General features: G+C 39.4%; 1 protein-coding gene across 1 annotated transcript in view; it reads left to right on the top strand.

Annotated features, from left to right (window-relative positions):
* LOC149285921 (tetratricopeptide repeat protein 21B-like) overlaps positions 1 to 16,572 on the top strand; it is a 31,098-nt gene extending 14,526 nt beyond the window's left edge. The window contains exons 14-29 of the mRNA XM_089494697.1: positions 90 to 311; positions 785 to 1,023; positions 1,390 to 1,462; positions 2,334 to 2,444; positions 2,539 to 2,677; positions 3,333 to 3,439; positions 6,589 to 6,777; positions 7,395 to 7,505; positions 7,928 to 8,009; positions 8,721 to 8,871; positions 9,361 to 9,522; positions 10,190 to 10,385; positions 11,054 to 11,278; positions 13,817 to 13,937; positions 14,144 to 14,211; positions 16,495 to 16,572. Coding sequence (XP_089350823.1) covers positions 90 to 311; positions 785 to 1,023; positions 1,390 to 1,462; positions 2,334 to 2,444; positions 2,539 to 2,677; positions 3,333 to 3,439; positions 6,589 to 6,777; positions 7,395 to 7,505; positions 7,928 to 8,009; positions 8,721 to 8,871; positions 9,361 to 9,522; positions 10,190 to 10,385; positions 11,054 to 11,278; positions 13,817 to 13,937; positions 14,144 to 14,211; positions 16,495 to 16,572 — 2,274 coding nt within the window. The remainder of the gene's footprint in view (positions 1 to 89; positions 312 to 784; positions 1,024 to 1,389; positions 1,463 to 2,333; positions 2,445 to 2,538; positions 2,678 to 3,332; positions 3,440 to 6,588; positions 6,778 to 7,394; positions 7,506 to 7,927; positions 8,010 to 8,720; positions 8,872 to 9,360; positions 9,523 to 10,189; positions 10,386 to 11,053; positions 11,279 to 13,816; positions 13,938 to 14,143; positions 14,212 to 16,494) is intronic.
* Positions 16,573 to 17,343: the final 771 nt, after the last annotated feature.

The following is a 17,343-nucleotide window of genomic DNA, read 5'->3' as shown; positions in this document are numbered from 1 at the left end:
TGAAGAGTAGACATGCCTCCTACAGCCTTGGTTTGGTTTCTGTTCTTGGAATCTCTGCATATTTTAGTTTCTACTTTTCACCGTTGCAGATCCGGGAATATCCATTGTATAATCTAATAAAAGCTCAGACACAGAAAAGGATGGGAGACATACGAGAAGCTATTAAGACACTGCAGATAGCCATGAGCTTGCCAGGAATGAGAACTGCTAGCAACTCCAAGTCAAAAGGAAAGACGTTGGAAGTCAGTGCCAGCGATCGTGTCTCCATATTTCTTGAGCTTGTGGACGCTCATCGCATGAATGGAGAACAGGTAGATTTGTAGATTATTATTGTTATTATTATCATTTTAATAACGTGCAGTAGAACCGGACATTTACTATAAGGTAAGAGAGGAAATGCTACTTCAAGATTCTCAATTCAAAGAGTCTTCAAAGTGGGACTTCACGAAAAATAAGAGAAACTTGGCGGAGTTACAAGCTGCAAAATGTAAATCTGAATTACCTAGATCAGCACTGGAGTTCGTATGACTATTTTATAATGGTGATGAATAATAAATATATTGGGTATTTTAATTCTTTTCTTTTTTTAAAATTTAAAACAGCAGAAATAATAATAAAAAAAATAGAAAACTTTTCTTATCATTTAGAATATAATGCTTCCGAATCACTGTATTCTCTTAATATTTTACCATGTAATTTATATATATATGTATATATATATATATATATATATATATATGTATATATATATATAACTAACATTATAAAGTTTGTATTTTAACAGCATGAGGCTACAAAGGTTCTGCAGGATGCTATCAATGAATTTTCAGGGACACCAGAAGGGCTGCGTCTAATGATTGCCAACGCTGATCTCGCATTAACCCACGGTGATGTTGAGCATTCTTTATCCATGCTCAGAGACGTCTCTCCAGAACAGCCATACTTCCTGCAAGCTAAAGAGAAAATGGCCGACATTTACCTTCACTACCGGAAAGATAAGAAACTCTATGCCAGCTGCTACAGGTCACTACGAGCAAAATGATCAGCGATAGCTTTATGTATTTTCTAATGCTTTTCTCCATAATTCCCAGCATGCACCTGGTTTCCTTTCCTTTGTCGGTTTCCACAAATTACGAATAGTGACTTAGGAGCTGAATGATTGCAACATATTAAACGAAGAATTCTCTTGCAACCCTTCTCAGTCATTTCATCTGGCGTGAAACTGCCTGGCTGAGGATAGTTGGAAGTGTTTCCCGCCTGCGCCTCTGTGATGTAGAAGATTTACAGCGGGTTTGTTTAGGGATGGTGTTTTCGCTCAGCACCAAGATGTAAAGCGGGACGCATCTTGAATGTTAGATCTTAATAATCATTTAACAACCATATTTGCAGAGATTTGGTGGAGAAACTTCCCAGCTCACACTCCTACCTTCTTCTCGGCGATGCGTACATGAACATACAAGAGGTGAGTTATATTGGCGCAACCAAATATTTTGTTGAGGCTTGCGGTGGACGTGCAAGAAAGTTGGACCAGCCCTAAAGTTTTAAGTGCCCTGGGCAACCTACATCTCCAACGTTTATGCCAACACTTTTGCCTGTATGTAGATAATTCCACCCTGTAGAATACATGTTATTGTGAGCAAGCAATATGTCTTTCTCGGGGTCATTGTTCTTCTGCATGAATCACACTGGGTTGTTTTTTTTAATTTATACCAAAACACTTTTTTTTTTCCGCAAAATCCTGCTGCAAAGCCAGGGGCAGAAAGTTCTACAGTGTTAATGGTTCGTTAGACAAAGCATTCATCTAATTAGAAACCTTACCATGTGGACTGTCCCTCTGGCTTATGTACGCAACATTACTATGTGCTTAAATGAACTGCGATTAAGGCAAGGTTTAAATTGCATCCACTTTGCCAATCATTTACAGCAGTTGATTCTTTAAGTACATTGCTGGCTGAAGGCACATATTATAAACTAAACATCTCATCGTAACGCAGCGCGGCTCTGTCCAGCCGGTGACCTCTTGGCACGATGTGGTCCACAGTCTGTGACTTTTATTTTACTATTTTACTAATTATGTTATGCAATTGTAATAATATGTCTGCCTATACTGCATGTCCCGGGCGTCTGAGCTAAACCCCGATTATAGGCTCCAGCCCCACTTTAAAAACCTAAATTAGGGGAAAATACGGCATATATTATACACAACGTTAAATATTTTAGTGTGTAATAATTTGTGTATGTATTTTTCTACATACGCGATTCAACATGGCGGCACAGAATTTCATTTTTTATAGTTTTGGCTTCACATTGATTCTAAATTTCCTCTTTCGCAGCCTGAAAAAGCAATTGACGTTTACGAGCAAGCATTAAAAAAGAACCCCAAAGACGCAACGTTAGCAAGCAAAATCGGAAAAGCTTTAATTAAGACGCACAATTACGCAAAGGTATTTGGTGTCCCTTTTGTTGCATCTTGCCCAAAGCCATGTGCTACTAGCTCGCGTTCGGACAATCTATGTTTTATTGGGTTTTTTTGTATAGGCTATTAGCTACTATGAAGCGGCTCTGAAAAGCGGTCAACAGAACTTCCTCCGTTATGACTTGGCTGAGCTGTTGCTGAAGCTGAAGCAGTATGAAAAGGCAGAGAAAGTGCTGAAACAGGCATTAGATCATGAGACAGGTATGGGGAGAAACAGAGCGAGGAAAATAAATGATTTAGTATTTAGGAAAAAAAATCAAAACAGGCGACTTTTATGTGTTCTAATGAAGAGCTAAAAGGAGAGTCAGCCGTGTATTCCACAATTGTGGAGATATTACCATTAACATCATGTTTTTCTTGATTTTGATCTATTTTGGTATATTATAGTACATTATGAATTATAATATTATATTACAATAGTATGAAACATAGTGATCTGCTCTGGCGATTGATGGATTATTTTTCATGCTTTGGTCTCAGTGGCCTAAATAATGACCGATGACTTCACTTCAGTTAATATACTGTGAGTTTACAACGAAAAGCAAAGATTTTGTTAGCAAGATAGGACATTTTTTGGTGTTTTCAAATACAAATGTTCTATTTCTCATTGTAGTAACAGCTTTTTTAAGGGAACAAGGAGCGATATGTCCTTATTCAATATGAAAGTATAGGAAGAGGGCAACACAGACCCACATAAAGCAGATCCAAACATGATGGACGCTACTCGGGAACCTGCTCTGGAACCCTGTAATCTCACTTCATGCTATTAGCACATGTTATTGTTGCATTTTGGTTTTTTTTTTACCACAGCCAAGTGTTCTAGTGTTATCTTTGTGATGTTGTTTTTTCTTTTCAGGAAATGATCTATCTTTTCTTATGGATGACAGTCGTTATCATGTGCTACTAGCAAAAATCTACAGTAAAAGGGAAAAGACAGAAGACACCATCATGTCATTACAGAGGGTAATTTCGATCTACATTATATAATTCCATTATTAAAGGGGAACACTAGCTATCCGATACAATGTAATGTATATGATAGCTGGATCTGTGGTTCTGCAGTATCCCTTAAATGAAATTGCCCCTTTTCCCATATAAATGCCCTGCCGGAGGCGGGTTCTACTGAATAATTCTCCCTGCGCGTGATGTGCTCCTCTCCAGTCAGATCCATCAGGAACAATGGGCAACCTAGACGGGCCAAATTCTTATGTGCCATCAAATTCCAAACCCCAAGCATTTTCTTTCTTGCTTAAGATTAGACTGTAGGAAAGAAGGCAGTAAAAGCATTGTCGCTGGTCTGCATAAATAACACTTTTATGGTTTACTTCAAATAGGAAGAGTTTATCTTTGATCTGCAAGCAAACAGATGGCGATTTATTGCCAAGCTGTTTGAGGTTCCTTTTCACCACATTTTATTTCTATGTTCCCTTAACGAAACACTAAACCGTAACATACCTAGTTGGTAAGAGTAATTTATAGGAAATGTTTGCAAGCAATAAATGCCCCATTATTCCCAGATTAAATAAAAATAACTAACATCTATTTCATTTGGGATTTGCCAGAGTGCAAATATCGTCAGTGTATTAATCGTTTGGCATGTGTACTTCGAGGTACTTCTAATGAGCCCAAATAATACTTTAACCCCTTAATGACAATTGCCGGTTCTGGCACGGCACGCAAAAACAAGTCGATTATGACAAATGACGTGTCAGAACCGGCACGCCTTTAAACGGGTGCAGAAAGCGATCTACGTTCGCTTTCTGCACCCAAACGGCGTTGCTGTAATGCCTCGACCATGTCTGGCCCCTCCCCGGGGCGTCAACAACCGCCATACATTGTATGGCGGCGGACGCCCGTTTTAAAAGCGTTTAGGAGGCGATCAACGATCACCTCCTAAACTTAAATGGTGTCGCTGGAATGCCTCGACCGGAGAGCGGTCACAGCCGCAGCTGCCGGTGATCTTCGCCATCTGCAAGATGGCGGCGGCCCGGGAAAAAAAACAATAAAGGTGAAAAAGTTCGCTAGACGGTCTCCTGACCCTCTAGAGAACTCTGGCTCCACTTGCAGGTTGAATACAGGTACTGCATTCAACCATGCAAGTCAATGGAGCCCAGCTTTCTAATCACAGTGTGATTAGTAAAAATAAATTAAAAAATAAAATAAAATTAATAATAATTAGAAAAAAAATAGTAAAAAAAACAGTAAAATGTAAAAATAATTTCCCACTGATGTCACTATCAGGGGAACCTTCAAGTTGAAAAAAAAATTTACATTTACATTAAATATATATATAAAAAATATATTTTTGTGAGCAAGTCCTAAAATTAGCACATTAGCTTAAAACAATTCTCGCATGGAAAGAGTTAAAATACTGGCATATTAAATGCCCATGGGGTGTCTACTTTAAAAAAAATGTATGATTTGATGGGGTTAATTGAATTGGCCGGGTTCAACAATGTCCCAAATAACAGGGGGGGAAGGATGGCCACACATCTAATTTCCAATTAGAAAAATGCACACGTACCAAATCACTGCGCTCAGGAGATGTTGCTGAACACATATTGGGGTGTCATGTGACAGCGGCATAAACCAGGAGCTGTAAATTCATACATAAAGTAGGTGTGTGGGGGAAAAATACACACAAAAAAATACTACTACAAACTTTGAAAAAATTCTGGTGGTAAAATGTGTGCATGCAAAGAGTTAAAATACCAGCATTTAAAATACCCTGGGGTTTCTAGTTTTCAAAAATATATGGCTTTATTGGCCACACTGAAATGGCCCGGCTCAAAGATGTACCAAATTAGGGCATGGGCAGTGGATCCCCAAATGCCAAAGTTCAACATTCAAAAATGTGCATGTCCCAAATGTGGCCCTTTTGCCCCCAAACAGCCAGGCAAAATCATTCATGTGAGGTATCGCTGTACTCAGGAGATGTTGCTGAACACATATTGGGGTGTTTTGTGATAGTGACAAATACCAGAACCTTTTAATTCATACCTAAAGTAAAATGTGTGTGGAAAAACAAATGCAAAAAAATGACTACCACAAAGTTTGACAAAGGCTGGTGGTAGATATGGTGCATGGAAAGAGTTAAAATACTAGCATTTGAAATACCCTGGGGTGTCTAGTTTTCAACAATATATGACTTGATGGGGTAAATTGCATTGGCCGGCTTCAAAGATACCCGAAATGGCACATGGGGGGAAGAATTACCAGATTTGGAAAAAATGGCTTTGAAATAGCAAAACGCTACCTGTACTTTTTGCCCGATAATGTGTAGAAAAAAGCAAAAAAACATAAAAACATTGGGTATTTCTAAACTCAGGACAAATAGTAGAATCTATTTAGCAGGTTTTTTCATTACCTTTTATAGATGAGTAAAAGATTTTTCAACTAAAAGTTAGAAACAGTCATTTTTTTCAAAATTTTTCACCATATTTTATACTTTTTTTAATAGTAAATAATATGATACAATCAAAACAATGTCATCTAGAAAGCCCTTCTTGTCCTGAAAAAAAAAAATATATAATGTGTGTGGGTTCAGTAAACGGGAAAGAAGAAAATTACAGCTAAACACGAGCAGCGCAGAAATGTTAAAACGGCCATTGTCACGAAGGGTACAAAAAGTAGAATCAGCCTTTGTCACGAAGGGGTTAAATGGTTTTAATATTATGAGTAATAGTTTTTGAGAAATCAGGTTCCAGGAGTAAACGTTGGATCGTGTGACACAGCATTTATAACTTAAAAAAATGAGACTTAAAAAAGACATTAATTGGTGGATCTTAAAAACCACCTATATTTTAAAACTAAATAATCAGGCAATAAGAAATATAAATTATTCATATATATTAATATTGTGCCATTCGGAGAATTCTTTAACCCTCATGTCTCCTCTTTGTAATGCCGATCCAGTTCTAACTGTAACCAATCAGGACGGGTACGGCTGGTGCGTTTTGGGTTATTTTCTCAGCAAGTGGCAGATAAGATAAAGTTAGGCCATAACATGTACAGTGGATTCTCGTTACTAGTTTCCATCGTTTTACAAATGTCCCTTTTGTGTTCTCCTGTACATATCTGTCCGCAGTTCACTGTTTTGTCTTTTTTTGCAGGCCAGGGAGCTGCAGGCCAGAGTACTGAAGAGAGCTCAGATGGAGCAGCCGGATGCCGTCCCGGCACAGAAGACCCTGGCGGCTGAAATCTGCGCAGAAATCGCAAGACATTCCGCAGCCCAGAGAGACTACGAGAAAGCGATCAGATTTTACAAAGAAGCACTGGTTTACTGCGAAACAGACGATAAGGTGATTCGTGTAATAATAACGTAACTCTAAATTAGCGGCCAGTGATGGTATGAGGAACATAAGTTGCGAGATGACGTCAGCGCCGGATAATGTTTTAACTGCATTCTGTCACCAAACACAAACCTCTTAGTCAACAGAGAAGAAAACACTACCCATCGCAGGGCAGTTTTTAAGATATTTGCAACAAACTATTCAACCTATTTTGTATAATTTCCTGATTTCTGCACCGGATGGGGAAAATGTTACCAAACATCTGGAACAGGAGGGGAACTGCATGCTGGAATACATCATCGTTTCAGCAAAACCGCCAAATTGTCTGTACAGTGTTTTGCTGTAGATACATCTGTAGGTCATATTAAATAAATAAAAAATAATAATAATAATGACACAGGCAAGAGATGGTTTTCAGGGCCACGACTCAGGAGTATCAGTTTCTCTTTAATGTAAAGTGTTCCAAAGAGAGCCCTCTTCTATAGAACATGATATTACACACTTCTCCCAGGTATCTTTTACCGTGGCCAGTTTTGTGTATTTATTATTTATGGGACTCTCCTTGTAGCGGCTCTCCGGGATCTGCCGGTGTTTTCTAATTACAGTCTAATATCTGTATTCTGTAGGTAATATTGGAACTAGCGCACCTTTATCTAGCACAAGATGACATCGATTCCTGCCAACAGCAGTGCGCACTGCTCTTAAAAAATGATCAAGACAACGAAGCAGCTACGATGGTGAGTGGGGATTAAAGGTATTCAAACAGCAAATTAATATTTCTATTAATATTTTACTCCTCAATGTCCTCTGTGAGACCAAAAGGCATAACATATGTTAAAAATATGATGTCATTTGCCTTTGTGACTGCGAGGTGTCACCTGCACTTTGTAGCGTCATACTCACAAGTTTGCGCTTAAAGATACAAATATAATGTGCATTTTGGTTCTCGACGTCTCTTATGGGTGGGAGGAATATGCTGAAGGATTTTTTTTTTCTCTCGGGGATTCACTGTAAAGTGAGCTTTTTAACCACTGAGAATAAATAAATGTACTTTCAGAATTTGCCCATGCCACATACACATACCATGTGATTTCTGTAGGTAGGTGGTGACAGTAAATGGGTGTTCCATTTGTATCTATTGTTTTTTGTTATGCTGAAGATGATGGCTGATCTCATGTTTCGAAAGCAAGACTACGAGCAGGCGGTGTTCCATTTCCAACAACTCTTGGAGCGCAAGCCAGGTACTGAACTAAACTGCACTAATACTTAATGCGCATACCCGAGAACTCGACTACGGGTGAAGCGCCGCTCCTCACGGCCACCATTCCCTGTCGTGGGAGTGGTGATTAGACACGCCTACTTCCTGCCCTATTCCCCTGCCGATTTAAGCAATCTGGGGTAGCCCCGCCCCTTGCTAAGTCACTCCCCCAAAGAGTGAGGGCTCTGCATAGCCTGAACTGACATGACATCATAGCTTAGTGCTAGTCATTTGCTTGAGTATAGCGCACATGCATACCAGTAAGCACCAGTAAGTGCACAGGCATACCAATAAGTACGAGATGTGTTTGGCTTAACCTGCAAGCGAGTGAGCCGGGGGAGGGCGAATGAAGCGCATGCATAGGAAGGATTCTGATGAATCCCTTCATTTATTTTCAAGGGGAAAATAAACATTAAGGGAACACGGCTTTCATATGCTTTAAGAAGAGGGTACTAGACAAGAGGGTATCTTTAAAACATGTCTGTTGATGAGTAGATGCCAGGAGAGGTGTCGGTGGGATCCTTAATATGCTTTTTGATATAAAGCAGTGTTTATGAAGAGACATTGAAGTCCCCAAGTCTCCTGTTCACCCTGAAGAACTGTATTTGCATTATGTATTTTTTGCTCATGCATGCGCTAGTCATGCAAAATGATGTGCTAATGAATGAATTATGCATATACCTTGCATTTATAGATAATTATGCAACACTTTCACGCTTGATTGACCTTTTGAGGAGGGCTGGAAAACTTGAAGAAATACCAAAGTTCCTGGAAATGGCAGAAATGCATTCTCCGAGAGCAAAGCTAGACCCGGGGTTTCATTATTGCAAAGGATTGTACCTCTGGTAAGTATCAGTAACAAAAAGGTCAGAATATAGCGTTATTATATTGTCATATCTCAACCCAATGTAGACGCTGTGCATTTATACAATGTCACTAACACAATAAAATCAGATTTGACAGGCGATGCGATTTAAACGGTCACTGTTATTATGTTTGTATTTTCCTCTGAGCCATAGGGTATTGAGTTACAGGCATTAAGGGCCACTATAGCCCAGCTTGCGTATGTACAGATCAACCAGAATGGCTGAAATAAAATTTAAAAAGTCCCTGGTCAGCCCACGCTGTAATGCTTTTAACATATTCGCATTACTCAATATTTTCAGGGTCAAATAAATGTAAATTTGTATAAAATTGTATGTTCTTTGCATGTTTCGTTTGTAAGTGGGTAAAACCTGCCACCCCTTTTGTTCTGCATGATTCTCGTTCTCTCTCTCTCTTTTTTTTTTTTTAACACAAAAAAATTGTAGTTCTATTTTTTTCCCTATTCAAAGGAACACCGGAGATCCCAACGATGCCCTTCGGCATTTCAATAAAGCCCGGAAAGACAGTGACTGGGGGCAAAACGCTGTTTATAACATGATTGAAATCTGTTTGAATCCAGATAATGAAACAGTAGGGGGAGAAGTATTTGACCATCTTGATGGGGACATGGGGTAAGTGTGTCGGTAAAGTTCCAAAATATCAGATACGAGTATAGTAAGTACACCTCCCGCTAATACGCTCATCAAAATGTTCCATCTGAAAACCCCCCAAAACATCATCTTGTTAGATTTTGGGTGGTTTTTCTGCCCATTACTTTTCTTTCTTCACTTTTTACAATTACTGCAAAATCGTAGTACAGATGACCTAAGCTGGTGCTTTTCTTATCATTTTTACTTTTTCCCCCCTAAAACAGCTTTAATAAAGATTTTGCCGATATTACTAGAAATGTATTTCACACCATCACAACAGTAAATATAACAAATGTCATGGACCCCTAGATATTTATTGAGATATTAAACACAAAGTAAATCCCACTTTTGTCCATTGCCAAAGGTTGTTGCAACTCTGAGCATCATGGGACTATTAAAAAAGCATCGTATGAGTCCAGTTAAAAAAAGAGCATCTGGAGCCTAAGTGTTTATAAATGAGTCTCTGAAATGTAACTTTTGTATCAGAAACTATATGGATTTGAAAATATTTGACAAGTTGTATTATAAATACTTTAGTGTACAAAAAAAACCAATTCAGTCTTTGGAAAATAATTCAAGTTCTGGAAACCAGAATATTTGGGCACAGGACATATTGTAAATAATTTTTTGTTGTTGTTTGTTTTTTAAGGAATTCAACCGAAAAGCAAGAGTCCGTTAAGCTTGCTGTACGAACAGCAGAGAAACTTCTTAAAGAACTGAAGCCACAGACTCTTCAAGGTCACATCCAGCTACGTATCATGGAGAACTATTGTTTAATGGCAACAAAACAAAAAGCCAGTGTAGAGCGTGCCCTTAATACATTTACAGAGGTGGCGGCGGCAGAAGTGAGTTCTCTTTCCATGTAATATAATCATGCAATGTCATTTGTGATTCGTCTTAAATTAAATCAAAGATGTCTCCAGACACAATGGGCCGTGTTTTATAAAGAACGATTAGGGTGGAAACCACTGAAAGTTTCTATTGGCTTCTGTGGTGAGAATTTTTCTTTATAAATATCGCCCAATGTTGTCTGCCTGGTTTATTAAATGCATTTTTTTTTAAGAAGAGAAACAAAACACCAACCAGTAATGAGTACCAAGTGATGAGTACCAGTTGTCATATCTTGCAACTTCCCAGCATAAGCTCTTCATAGCTCTTCCTGGGTGTGGTCTTGTGAAGGGGTGGGGCTAGCCCCTGACAGCATTGATTGGATGGAGAGTGGAAGGGAGAATGGGCGTGGCCAAACACTGCTTCCTTGCTCTCAGAAAGAGGACCAAACCCAGAGACATCCCATGAATGCCATCTGGTCAGCGCACAAATACAGACATATAATACAGACATATATCATGACGGTGGTCAACGTAGCTTAGTTGCACAACTATGCAAATTTCAGACAGATCTGTTAAATATATTAAAGGTTGTCCATTTTCCATCAGCCTTTTATTTACTGAAAGAAAACATCACCTGTTTCAAGTAAACAATTAACATCTTTTTTTACTTTGAATGACCACAGAAAGACCACGTCCCTGCACTTCTGGGTATGGCTACTGCCTATATGATCTTAAAACAGACCCCAAAGGCAAGAAACCAGTTGAAACGAATCTCGAAAATGAATTGGAATCCGATAGATGCGGAGGAGTTTGAAAAGAGTTGGCTGCTTCTAGCGGATATTTACATACAGTCTGGAAAATACGACATGGCGGGCGAACTCCTTAAGCGCTGCCTTAAGCACAACAGGGTGAGTGTCTGATTCAGGCCGTTGTTGCTTTTTTAATTTCCTTCAGAGCTGAGCTTTTTATACAAGGTACTAATTATTCGGCACATTTGATTCTTAATCCTATTTGTTAATCTGTCCCCGTTTTGTGTAATTGAAAACTTTCCAACGAAAGTGTGTTAGAACAAACCTAATGTTCTTTGTGATATCCGATAGAGTTAGACTTTTCTATAATTGATTCGGGGTAAAAATGATTATTTCTTATATTTTCGAAACAAGGCATTTTATCAAGGAAGAGCACTCCGGGGCTGATGATGCGTCATTTGCAGAAGCAATTAAACAGACAGCACAAAGTGTTTTTATTAAGTGACTTATTTCTAACTGGCATCCAAATTTAGATCCAGAAATCTAATTGAAGTAGTTATTTTTCTAGCGCTGTTCACCCTTTATCTGTTATTAACAAAAAGTGTAGGTTTTTTTTATTCCAGGCAGTTAATGCCAAACAGTGAACCCATATTCATTTCTGCTTAAAGATAAAGTATAGATTGGAAAGAATCAATTTCCCCAATGACTGTTCCCTGTCACCCAATAGCATATATCTCTGTACATATTATTATTATTATTTTTTTTTTATAAAGCGCATTCCCTGGCGCTGTACAATGTATAATTTGACTTACAGAAACAACAGGTGATGAGGGCCCTGCTCAAAAGAGCTTACAATCTAACTCCCATCACTGCGGGAATTGTCTGTTATGCTGGACAGGGCTTGAATCCAAGGTCCAATAACTCACTGATTTCGAGGGACATTGTAATGTGCCTGACACCACCATTAGAGAAGAACGCCTATCAAAGTACGGTGTGGGTACCGCAGCATTCACGGAGCCAGCACTAGAGGTAAGTATTTCCCGACAAGCATTCGTCCGAACGCATCCCCTGCACGGACCGTTACTGATTGATGGGAAAAGCGCCAAATACATATATGGGGGATTCTGCATTTCCAAAAGCAACACCGTGAGAATTTAAAGGGCCCGCAACAGCTATCACATATGCATTAGTGCAGCAGGCTTCGTTGGATTACCTTTTTGTCTTAATACGTCTCTTTCTGTTACCAAAATCCGTGGCCCTGTTTTACCGGCTATCATGACGGACCGTAGACATTGTTCCTCTTAGTTTCAGAAGTAGCTCCTGATCATGGCCGAGGAGCATTATGATTATAGTAAAGCAAAAATGTGCTTTGCTCAGAATGGATTATGATCAGGGCAGTTAACCTAAGTGATCAGTCTCCCTGAGGATCCGCCTTAATAAACTCCGCTGAAATATTTACGACGTTTTGTGTTGGCGTCTGACCCGGTTTTGATGCATTCTGTATATCTTTGTTATAATCTGGCTTTCTGATTCAAGCAGACAACTTGCAGCAATGGGATCTCACCGACTAGATTGTCAGCTCACAAGAGCAGGGCCCTCTTCTCCTTTTGTACCAGTTTGCTATTGTGCGTGACTTTAAAATTACCCCACTGATTGTAACAGCGCTACGGAATCTGCTGGCGCTATATCAATAAATGCAATGTAATTATTTCTCAATGTAGCGATTTCACTTTTGACGAAGGGAAGAAAGCAGCCTTCTTTAATAACATGGAAACAGTTAGGCCTGCTTATTATTTTAACAGCAGGGTTGCCTTTTTGGTATTTGTTCCATTTTGCCATTATTTCTATTTTTTCCCATTTATTTCTTTACTGAATGAGCAATTCCATTACTCTAATTGCTGCAGAAAAGTCTAAAACGCAAATGCCATATACAGCATCTATAAGAAAGAGGACTAGATGATTGTGAGCCACGTCTATTTTGTTATATTAAAAAAGTTTAGCTTGTGGGACTAAAAAACAACTCCAAAAACATATAAAACTAGTACACCATTAGAAAAGAGAAGCTTCAGCTCCACAGCTGCAGCTAAATGCCTCCACTATGGTCTCGTTTTCTCATTGAAATAACATTCTGCACATGTGCACACGGGGTCCGTTTTACTCTGCAACGCTCATTGATCCAGCTTCGGTACAGACGGGCAGCGAGCACGTCATGTGGCAGGAGACGGTTTCGGCCAAACACGTCTCCTTTGAGCCAAATACCCGGGAGGCGGGGAAAGAGGTAAACGTGTATGGTGGGATTAATCTATACATTTCCAAGGGGCATCACGCAGGAATGTAAATGGGGTCACTCATCTATCATATGCATTACAGGAACAGGTGGGTCTGTAGAAAGAATGTGGGACCTGTACCCACCTGTTCCTGTAAGCTGGGACCTGTACCCACCTGTTCCTGTAAGCTGGGACCTGTACCCACCTGTTCCTGTAAGCTGGGACCTGTACCCACCTGTTCCTGTAAGCTGGGACCTGTACCCACCTGTTTGCATATCTGTTCCTTGTGACCGTCGGTTAGATATTAGATGTTAGCGTTGTTTTCATGCGACATGCTGCGTAATAATCCCATATTACTCTTTGCCTGTTTTTTTCCTTTAAATGAGTCCAGTTTTGCATCCGTATAAAACATATCATTTTCCTTTCCCAGTCTTGCTGCAAAGCGTACGAATACACCGGCTACATCATGGAAAAGGAGCAAGCTTATAAAGACGCAGCGAGCAACTACGAACTGGCCTGGAAGTACGGGAACCAAAGCAATCCAGCCATGGGTAAGAGCAGAGCAATGGCGTCACGGACTGGGGTTACAAATAACCTGGACTCGTCACTTTGGTGACATGGATGGTCCGATGTAAGTGACACGGACAAGGCATTCACTGTGAAATCGGGGGGTCCGATGTAATCACTAAGCCCCTTTTACTCGTGTGGAATATGTTGAAATTGTGTCATTTTTGAAGTATTGTTTTTCTGTGTTTAGGATATAAGCTGGCTTTTAATTATCTGAAGGCAAAGAGATTCGTTGATGCAATTGATGTTTGTCACAAGGTAAGCGTATCAATCCAATATATTTATTACGGGTCCATAGGGGGCATTGCAGTTACCAACAATATTATAGAACAGGGGCGTCCAACCTGCGGCCCTCCAGCTGCTGCAGGACTACATCTCCCATCCTCCTCAGCCAGCCCTTTAGCTGAAAGAACATTATGGGAGATGTAGTCCTGCAGCAGCTGGAGGGCCGCAGGTTGGACACCTTTGTTATTTTATGTACAGATCAACACTGATCTCTACAAGGAGCTCTTTGCCCCTCGCATTTTGCTTTAACTCTTTGAGTCTCAAAGGGAATGTACGAGTGCTGCTTTAGTATAGGTGGGTTTATTATACGTGTTTCGGATTGATTAACTCTTCTCTGCCAGGGTAAGTTTCCTAGAACGACCTTTTATATACCTTAAGGGCTTATTGATCTTTCGCAACTAATGCATAAAATACAGAGGGACAGATAAAAAAAAAAGCAAATCTTTTAGACACTGTTTCTTGTAAAAAGGAGGCGTTTATGATTAAAGAGGCTCGTATTGGTGGCTATCGCCGCTCAATACATTTTGGGAAATGAAGCATTGGTGGGAAGGCTTTAGGGTGGAGAAGCTCATGCGCCACATCCAATTTCACTCCATGACTAATCTCGCTCCGTTTTTCTCCCGGTGACGATACTTGAAATAATTTCGGGAACATAGCGGCTGAGCTAAAACACTATAATACGCTGAACTTTACAGCAATTATGACTCATATGTTCTATTTGATTTGTCAGAAATACCATTCTTTAGATAATTTTGTGGAACATTTTCCATTAAAAAAACTCCATAAGTGTTATGCTTAGGTCTGAACATAATGTATTGCATTGCAGGGCTGGTCTTATTAATAAAATCAACTAATAATGTATGTATTATGGGCTTTATGGCTCACAGTATGTATTTTTGGACTGCCAAGTGGATCAGTCGATGTACAAAAATGCCTCAATTGTGCCCATCATTTCAAACATATATTTTTTCCAATCATGAGGAGCGATGGAAATGTTTTAGCAGCGTGCATCGCCTTTAAAGGAACAGTGAGCCCTGCTTTAAGATTACATACCTACAGATTAAAAGAACCCAAACCTAGGTTTATTTACCATAAAGTAATGTTTAGATGATGTAAAATGTTGCACCCATACAGTTCATTGCTTCTTGATTAAAGCCTGCTGTGTTTAAATGGTAAGCTGTTTGTCACAAATCTCCGTAGCCCTTGTACCCTTACCACTTAGGGGAAAGAACACTCAATCGTTGCTTACAATAGTAACCATAGTGTATCTCGACGAGCGTATGAAGGAACCCTGTGTGTTCGCGCAAGTTGTTCAATGACATCCTAGCACCCTAAGAATCTTTGAACTATTCTCTACAGCCATGCTTTCCTGATCACACCATGATGATCGCCACTTTACTTTTATTATATATCTAATGAAAAAGTGAGGATGTGCGCTAAAAATATGCTCAAACCCTTATGTTCAGTAAAAACATTGTAAATAAAATAGACACAGAAACCTTGTGTATCAAAATCAGTTCTCCTTTACAGAGGGTCAGAACCTCACAACAGAAAAAAAACAGTAAAGTGCGTAGTCTGTGTATGTATTTATAGATATTAGACTTGTGCATTTAATTTTAACAAATTAGCTTATTTTGGTAATTTCCTCGTATGTCCAAAATTGAGGAGAGACCCCAATTAAACAAAGGGGAAAACGCCAAATTTTTTGTTTGAATTTTTTTTTTTCTCATGCTCTCTCTCACACCTACTGTCAAGTTCTCTCTGTGTCTCCCTATCTGTGTCTTTTTCTTCCGGCTCTCGCTGCATCATCCTGGCCTCTTCGGAGTGGTTCCGCAACAGGGCGGAGTCTCTGTACACACCCTCTACCCTGATTGGAGGAATGGGGAGGGATTGTCTCTGTGGTATGTGCGGAGGCTCCGCCCTGATGCAGAAATACTCCAAAGAGTGCGCAGAGAAAGAGAAGTTCAGAAACCCCATGATAAAGCAGGGGAGAGCCGGGAGAAAAAAGCAGACGGACAGGAATAGGAGTTGCAGAGAAAGAGATGGAGAAGCGAAGACACCAAAGCAGTTGTCACAGAAGGTAGGGAGACATTGAGAGTGAACAAGAGTGAGTCATAACAAATTTCATCTCAAAATAAAAAAAAACCCAATGTTTGTTGTCCGTAAACGAATAGACCATAAACAAAAAAATGATCTGATTCTTTTTTTGACCGTATAATTTGCCTATTAACAATGTTCATTTGCTTCTTTCTACAGGTTTTAGAACTCCACCCGAATTATCCAAAAATAAGAAAAGATATACTTGACAAATCGAGGGCTGCGTTAAGGACATAGGAAGTTGTGAATGGAATCGGGGAGCGCTGTACAGTAATTTATTTTGGGAGCGGCGGGGGTTGGGGGATATGTCTATCTTCTCAACATAGTTTTAGCTATTTTAGCATTTGTTTGTTAATTATTTAACTCAATTTAATAAACGTAATTTTGTATTTCAGTATAAAGTGCTAAATGCACATATACAGCGAGACAATCATGTATTAAATGTGGAACTTGAGTAGATGTCAGCAATATCTCCAAATTTAAAGTGTTTTGTCTTATTTTCTTACTAGTAAATAAACAGCCGCATAATTTTCCTGTACTTACTTTCCTTATGGGTTTTCCTGCTATGCTTGAGCTGCCAATTTGGATTTGACGTTAAAATACCTCCTCCGTTTCCAGCTCTGTATGGGAAGCTCAGGATTGTGTACAACCGGAGGACTGGATGTATGTACAATACCCCTCAAAAGTTTGGGGTCACTTGGAAATGTCTGGTCTTAAAAGAAAAGCACATTTCCCCCATTGAAATAAGATCTAATGGATCAGGAATATACGGTGTTGACCTTGTTAATGATGATTTTTAATGGAGTATCTTCGTAGGCATACAGAGGCTCATTATCAGCAAGCATCGCTCCGGTGTTCCAATGGCACGTTGTGTTTGCTAATCTAAGGTTAAGGTTAAAAGGATAATTGATCATTATAAAACCCTTTGGCTGCAATAATAAATTTACAGCTAGAAATGTCTGAGTGACCCCAAACTTTTGATCAGTAGTGTATGTATGTATTATATCA

The sequence above is a fragment of the Sceloporus occidentalis genome, unplaced genomic scaffold (genome assembly GCF_023333645.1).
Source record: "Sceloporus occidentalis isolate IW3139 unplaced genomic scaffold, rSceOcc1.0.p SCAF_74, whole genome shotgun sequence".
NCBI classification, from domain to species: domain Eukaryota; kingdom Metazoa; phylum Chordata; class Lepidosauria; order Squamata; family Phrynosomatidae; genus Sceloporus; species Sceloporus occidentalis.
Note: the sequence above shows the minus strand (reverse complement) of the source record. Positions and strands in the feature narration are given on the sequence as shown.